An 8527-nucleotide genomic window follows, 5' to 3' on the forward strand; every position below is an offset into this window, starting at 1 on the left:
AAATTAGAAAAAGATTTTCTAATCTTTGATTAGAAACGAGATGTAAATCAGAAAATAAATATAAAGTATAGAAAATCTGTACGTATATTAGCATAATTGTTTTGATAATTAATTCGAAAATTTTTGTCTATATTTGGCAATACAAATATTCAATAGTATTTGTACATGTTACAATATATATAAGGTATTTGTTTTCACGTATTTTTATTTTGTTTTTGATACAAATAGGTTTTTAAATCTAGTAAGGTTGATGTACAACTTTTCCACCTTTCTGAGTAATTTTCATGTTCTATGCTTTCTGTTATTATTCTCTGAAAATAAATTAGTATGAATAATTAGTTTCAGTATCTTCTTGTTATCTATCTTTCATTTTTCTCATTCCATTTTATAAATTATAAGATTAATTTTTGGAATGTGTTGAATATATTGTCTAGTATTTAAAAATCACAATAATTATTATAATTCTTTAATAATGTAGTAAAAACTACAAAATAATTATTCCTTTAGGATAAAATTTTTTAAAAAATTCTTAGACACAAAAATTATATATTTTCAGTCATTCGTTTCAATTAAAGTTATTATAAATTTATTAATTGTTGATTACTTAATTTGTATGTAAATTCAGATTAATTGTTTATATGGATAATATCTTAAATATTTTAGATTCATTAATTTGACAATTTAGAGTAATTTTCTAATAATAAAAAATAATAATTAAAAATGAGATCATAAGGGAAAAAAAAGGATTTAAGGAAATCGAAAGTAACAAAGTTGTGTAGAAGTTTTATTCTCTGTAGAATTATTTATAACTTCTTGAAAAATTAATGATAGGAAAAAAATTATTTAAAACCGATTTCCTGTACGTGTCGTAATACACATCTCTGAAGCAGTAACAATATGTTGTTGGAAGCAATGAAATACGGTGTAGTTAATGGCAATCGATAAGTTTTATGGACTTGGCTATATGAAAGGAGCGTAAAAAGATAAATGAAGCAACATTTATTACGTTCTTTGGCATTCGAGAAAATTTATCAATGATTAATGTTGAATTTGGTGGTTAGTTTTTGTTCCACAGATTTATTTAGATGGAAGATTTCTTTTGAAATATGGGTATGAAGATAAGCAACACTTTAAATAACACCAAAGAATCAAAACATCTAGTGTTTTTTATTTAAATTCTAATTCTCAGTGTAAATTATAAATTTTCATTTAAATTTACTTTTTTATTTAAAAAAAAATAGTAATAATTTTACAAATTTTCACTAAATATAATAAATATCCTATAATTTTTGGACTCAATATATCTAAGAATTATGATTTAAAATAAAATGCACTAATAGTAAAGAATGACTTAATCATTATTTTCAATTCTGTTCTTACTATTACATTAAATAAAGGTTACACTATAAAGTCAATCAATATAATATTAAACTAATTTATACAAAATTCAAGAATCTATTTATCGTTTAAACTCTCAAGTTAAGAAATAAATTAAGTGATCAAGTTCAATTAAGTAATTCAATAATTTAATTTAATTGAAATAAACGTGACTTAATCAACTATATTGATTGGCTTTTGAATATTTTATATATCTATACGTGCTATACCATATATTATATAACAAACTTTCCTACGTTTCACCATCTTCATACGCATAACGTTTCATTGTGCTGATTTTCGCACGGGGACGAAAGTTGATCATAGCATGGAAAAACAAATGAGGATCCTCGAGCTTCGAAGCTTCTACAATTCAGCAGAAAGTTTCAAGGACAATCTTCCTCTTCCTTCTTCACTTCCTTTCTCCTTCTCCTTTCTTCCTCCTTTGACTCGTCCTCCGCCTATATCCATTCGTCTGTCCTCCCACGAACCGAATCTCGACATGAAATAAGAAGAGAGTAAATACTCGAAGTCGTCTCTCTGAGTACATGGGCGTTTGGCACGAAACCAAATTTCAACGGCAGAAGTTATATCATCGTTGGATAGAAGCTATGGTATATATACTGTGCCCCCTTTGAAATCATTCTGCTGGCTTATTTCGACGTCGATGACGATAACGACGTTATAACGCGAAGCCAGCTAAACTGTGAAAAGTGGAATGTGCAGATATTTTCCTCTCCTTCAATTAAGCTTCCCTCCTCGAGTTAAGGGTAATAATTTAGCTTGTATTTATCGAGGCGTAATAATTTTGTTGTGTCTTTTTAATTTAAAAGGGGGAAAATTATCAATTTTGTTATGGATTTCGAATTTTTATGTACGAATTTAGATATTGTTTCGAAGAAGAGAGGGATTTTAACGTGAAGCTAACGGATATTATATTTAATTTACATTTAAGGAATTTTTTAAATATGGAAGAGTATAGCTGGATTGAAAGTAATTCGATTTCTTACTTTATTGGTCTTGATAAGATAATTCTTTTCAGATTTATTGATAGGGAGAAAGGTTGAATTTAAATCAAACATTGAAATTAAATTAGATATTAATTTATTAATTATAAATACGTTCTGTAATATTCTGTGAAGAAATTGTGAGATAAGAAAAGAATTCGTTCAATCAAGTTGCAGTGAAAGAGGTCGATACATAATCAGGCATAATCGTTGCCTTAATTATTATAATCATTTCATAATTGATTAACTGATAATATCGAATTAATTATATTTTTGATCCCGATTCGATCGATTAAAATTATAAAATATTAGAATAATTAAAATCAATAATATTAATAATCGATAATTAAACAGAAAAATTAGTTCATTTAACTTTGTACATAGAAAGTTTGTAAAGAGAATGATAAATTGCAAATTTAATTTCATTAATCTTTTAATTTTTTAAAAAAACTTTGTAGTCGAGGAAAATATTCAAATATTCAAGTGAGAAATCTTGTGTAAATAATTGATGCACGAATATATCGTTGGCAATATTGCGGTTCACAATATGCAGGCAAGAGTTTGTACATACTGAGATGGTCATTCGCAACAGTTTGGTAATTATCGCAAATTAATTTGACTGTACAGTGCTTATTCATCTGTCATTCCAGTGTGAAATGCGGATACGATGTTATAACGACCCGTTTCCCTCGTGTATCATTGATCATCGATCATTTGGCTATTGAACTTTGCCAATATAGGTACGTTTTCCGTCATTGTGACAATCCCTTTAATTTATTAACGTTGCATTTATGAAAAGAAAGTAGTTTCATGTTAAAAAACAAAACAATTGCTATTTTTTTTTATCGAATTTTTATCTTTTCTTTTATTGCGTTTTAAAATTGTTAAGCTAATTACAATTTTTTATTGAGAAAGGTATAAAGAGATTTTTTATTTGAAAACAATTTATTTAACTTTACATTTTGTAGTATTATATTTATATTATATTTTATTTAATTTATGAAACATTTTATTAATTGAAAAAAAAATTATATGTCACTTATATATCTCATTCTATATTACCATAAGTACGTAATTGTTTTACTTATAATTTGTTGTATATTAAAGTTGATCCATGACGGAACTGAAAATAAAAAAATTTAAACGATCATTGATTTTGGAAATAATAATAAATTGTCGTGAATTTTGTTAGTTATCGAAATGATTTAATAAAATTGGGTTATGTTACAATAGGTTTTATTCTAATATCATATAAAATAATAATTTTCAATACTTCAACAGATAAAAATAGCAATTACATTTCATTAGTGAAATTTCTATTTAATGTCTCACTTTTTTCATTTTATAACAATAGTAATTAACATTATAATTTAATTTCGAATATTTTATATATATAACAAGTGTTAGAGTTAGCTATTATTATTAATTAGATTTCTCAATTCAAAAGTCAAGTTATTTCTTAATCAATACAAAATCAATCAAAACATTCTTTAACATCTTGGTATTTATTGTAAAAACTATATTAAATATTCAGATATGTTTTAACTTTATTCTAAAAAAGTTAATATCTTATGTATACATACGCTCAGATATAGAAGATAATGAAAAAAGGATATAATTTTGAAAAAATATAGATTCTTCCATTCTATATCATCGAATTCTAAAATTATGAATCCTTTTTTCCCCTTATAATATCTGTATTAAAGAAAAAGGTTAATCTGAGAGATCTAATTAATTAATTTTAATATTCACTTTTGATTTTATATATCTAGGATTCACTCTTAACTGAGCAGTTGTGCAACAGTCTTTGGTCATTAGGAAATACTATTATACTTTATTGCGTCTCGTATGTTTAATGCAATTTATATAAATAGTATCACATAGCAATTTGACCGGTGTATTAATTAATTACAATGTGCTCTAGTGCGGTCTAGGAACTCGGACAGCAAATTGTGTTACAGTTAGTTGCAGAATATAATGCAATTTTAATTTTGATTATCGACGAGCACAAGATACACTAGACGCTGTAATTTAGTTTATCCCCTTAACGATGATCGAATAATGGCTACGAATACTTAATTATTAAATGTTAATTCAAGTGAAAATCGAAATTTGGTAAACTCAATTCTCAATTAAAATTTCCGACAATTTGAATGTCAAGCTTAAATTTAATTTCTTAAGAAAGTCTATTACGTAAATTTTTACATTACATTTGTAAATTCAACTTATCTATTTACGTATTAAAAATTACCTATTACGTATTTAAAATTCTTGTAAATCTTTGCAAATTTTCACAATTTAAAAGTGAGCTTAAATTGTGAATTTTAAATTTCCAAAGAAAATTCCAAGAAAATCTACGATGTGAATCTTTACATACACGCATACTCGTGGAATGATTTAATTTGGTTAAATATTAGAGTTCGACAATATTTAAATTATAAATTGTGTGTGATTATTTCTAATAATAATAAGTCTATTCTACTTCATTTCATTCGTGGTAAGATAAAAATACAGGATGTTAAAAAAATAAGAGTATCAAAATTTAAGAACTTACAGTACTCGTTGAAAGTAATAAAAAAAAAGAAAATCGAATCAATTGATTTCAGAACTTAAATATATTTTATCCTCTACGAGTACTAAAAGCTCTTAAAATCCCACAATTTTCTTTAAATACTTTGCATATAACCTCGTAAAATCACAACGTAAATGCACTCTCGCATCTACGATATTCACTGGGAGATCATTAACAACTCCTTACTTAACGCACATGAATTGGAATGTGCCAAACTGGAAGGACGGAATCCTCCTTTCTCCTCGAATCATCGTTTCGAAATATTACAACAACAAGTTCACATTATTATTCAATTACACCATAAACAAAACATCACACAGGTATGTCATCAAAATATTTATCCATAACAAAATATCTCTGGATCGTTCAATTTTATTCCTTTCTCTCTCTCAATGTCCATTTTCTTTATTCACTATCAGAGATGTAACCATTTTGCAAAATGTCCTTGTGCGCATCTCCATTGTTCGAAGAAGATACCTTGCTATATCTGTACGAATTTCTGTTTTTTAGATACCACTTGACACCCACGTACACGATTATCACGATGAACAAAAGGACGCTGATCGAGAACAAAATGGTCATCCAGTAGAACCAGAGGGTGGAGTGCATGGTCCACGAGAGATCGCGTAAGATGCACACGGACTCGTCGAGGCTCGATGAAAACTCGGCATCCTCGTGGCAACTGGTGCACTCGGTATTCGAAGGTCCTGAACAAGTTAGGCAGGAGTAATGGCAGTTGGAGCATACTGCCTTTGACTCGTCAGAAACGCCGTAAGTTCCTCTAGGACACTTGTACACGCAGGTTCCGTCGTAGTAGTACCAGTTCAGCTTACATTCTGAAAAATTACACAGGTTTGGTCTTTGATGGTCTTCCCTTCCATTTTCTATTTGTGTAAATCGCATCTTGATGTGTGCGTTCTGTTCCTTCTCTTTTGTGCGTGTTTTGTGGATGTGGTAGATTAATCTCGAAGACATACGGATGACAATGATTGATTCGTTGGACGTGGATTTTAATTTTTCGAAAACCATTTCTTTTTTTTTTTTTTAAATTCATATCGATATTTCAATCAGATTGATTTTAATATATTTTGCATGTTATTGGAAATATAGAGAATTGGTTTATGGAGAATTGAAATTCCAGGCATAAAGATAATGGAAAAATTTTAGATGAAGCTTATTCTATTCTGAATTAAAATTTGATATATAATATTTGAAATTTTTCAGGATTATAAAGTTTTGTTTTATTTTTTTTTGTAGCATTTTTATTAAAAAAAATATATATATTAGAATAGTTCTATATTTCTATATTCTAAATCTTTTTATAAGAATTGTTATTTCATTTAAAAAATAAGAGACGTGTTTAAATTAAAATTTGTTTTGAAAAATAAAGGCATGTTAGATTTATTTTAACGAAGCAGTATTTTTTGAGTTAAAAATAACTTAAATTTTTAACTTAATTAAAAACGCCTCTATGCAAGTAACTACTCAATATCGAAAAATGAAGGTGTATATTGGGAGGTTGCTTGCACAGGGGTTTCTAACGAAATTAAATTACTCGATAACTTGAAAATTAAGCTTCATCTGAAATGTATGCACATCTTTTTCAAAGATTTTTCAAAGATTTTTCAAGATTTTCTTATTTTTCTACATTTTCGAATCGAATTTTGCAAATTAAAATTAAAAGAAAATTAAACTTTAATCAATTGAATGAATTGATCAAACGTTTCCTCGACTAAATAAACTTTTGCCAATTTAATATTCGTATTTAAACTCCCATTAATAAATATTCATATTATAATGGGAGAAATAATTGAAATTCAGTTATGTGAATTATTTGTCCCTTAACAAAAGTTTAGAGTAAAGTTTTACCGTGTAATATAAATCGTTTAAGTTGTTAAATCATGAATAATAGGTTTCGGTAGATTTAGTAAGTTTTCAGATAATCTCGCGAAGCAATTTGAATTTTCAAGTAATACTTATCAAGAGAGAGCGAGTTCTCGGATGAGAGATACGTTTAAATCGTTTTGACGAAGCCAATTTTGATAATAATTTTGTTGGTAAATGTATGAGGAATAATCCGTGCGGAACAGGAATTGCTGTTACATTTAATAGTGGAAATCAAAAGCACATCTTACAGCATAATTTGTACAATATCACGCTTTTGACATTCAATTAATTTAAATATGAATTTTTTTCATCATTGTCATCCATACGTTGAATTCGTGAACATTTTCACGTTCGTCATGTTTATTGTTTCGTGTTGTTTCGAGACATTGTACGTTACATAGCTTACATAAACAAGAAATATATTTACGGATAACATAAATTTTTTTATTATAACAAAAATATATCTGCGATAAGCGATTCTATACTATAATGATAATTTAATGTACATTTATTGTGTATTAGGCCTCGGTGAATTGTCATTATTATACTTTGCAAATTGTGGAATCGATATTCGAAGAATATCCCGATTTTATATTCGCCCAGCCCTAATGCAAATTTATTTCGAAATTACATGTTATCTCTATTTGGGTTATCTTGTAAAAAACGAAGCAAAGAAGTTATAAATAATTAATTTTACTAAATGTTGTCTAATGAATATTTATAAAATAATTTAAGGGACAAGGTGCATGCTGAAGCATATATTTATTACGCGATTAATTAGCATTGAATGTACAATTTAAACAACAATTGATACATACAAAAATATTATTTCTTTACTTTTTTTTTTTTTTTTTTGGATATTTAAATTTCAAAAACTTTATTTTTCAAAGATTGAATCGAAAGAAAGATTGGAAATTTTTATATCTTTAAAAAGAAAAATCATCGAAAATATTTAAACATAAAATATATATACCGGTTTCAAAGATGTATCTAGATATATTTCCGTAAAAAGTGCACGCAAATTTTCAATAATAAAAAATCTTCAAAGTCTTTCTCAAAGCTAAGCAGGAATTGATCTCATTGATTCAATTCATTGATAATTCAACAAGCAATAAAGCAACAGAGAAAATATAAATTGCTAAAAAAGAAAAAAAATCAGTTCAAGCAATGTACAAGTAGCAAGATAACAATGAAAAAGCAAAATTATTAATTGAAACTTCTAATGAAAAACAGAAAGTTTGATGAATCGAAGTACATTGAATCCAAAATATTTTTTGCAATAATTAGAGAGCTCAATGAGAAAATAGTAAAATTTTTTTCTGTATATTATGATGTAAAGTATTCCACAAGTAGAGTGTTAAGCAAAGTACAAATTTTTTTAACTTCTTTCCAATTCATAAATTTAATTCTTTTTTTAAATCATTCATTTTCAAATTAAAAATCTTGTAAATCACATATCATGTTTTATCTAATTTAAATCTTTGAATGAAAATTACATTATATTTGGTACTATCCTTTTCATAAATTTTATAAATCTAATAAAGATAAAATTTATGAGTAATATACACAAACCCATAGAAATTATGGTGATTTTATCTTCTCAAATTAAAAATTTTATCACTTTTTCTTTGAGTTACTCGATCATATATATATATATATATATATATATATATATATATATATG

The 8527-nt window shown here is 26.6% G+C and overlaps 1 protein-coding gene across 6 annotated transcripts in view; it reads right to left on the reverse strand.

The window, feature by feature from the left end:
* Positions 1-3421: 3421 nt before the first annotated feature.
* The window catches only part of LOC102675086 (furin-like protease 1), a 306104-nt gene continuing 300998 nt past the window's right edge, over positions 3422-8527 (reverse strand). For 5 of the 6 annotated variants that reach the window (XM_031508496.1, XM_031508501.1, XM_031508497.1 and 2 more), the window contains one exon: positions 4119-5792. In XM_031508496.1, the coding sequence (XP_031364356.1) occupies positions 5362-5792 (431 nt within the window). In that variant the 3' untranslated portion in view covers positions 4119-5361. Of the gene's footprint in view, positions 3508-4118; positions 5793-8527 lie in introns of those variants that run through there. The other variant, XM_031508500.1, reaches the window with a different exon arrangement.

Source organism: Apis dorsata, unplaced genomic scaffold, assembly GCF_000469605.1.
Source record: "Apis dorsata unplaced genomic scaffold, Apis dorsata 1.3 scaffold_88, whole genome shotgun sequence".
Lineage (NCBI taxonomy): Eukaryota > Metazoa > Arthropoda > Insecta > Hymenoptera > Apidae > Apis > Apis dorsata.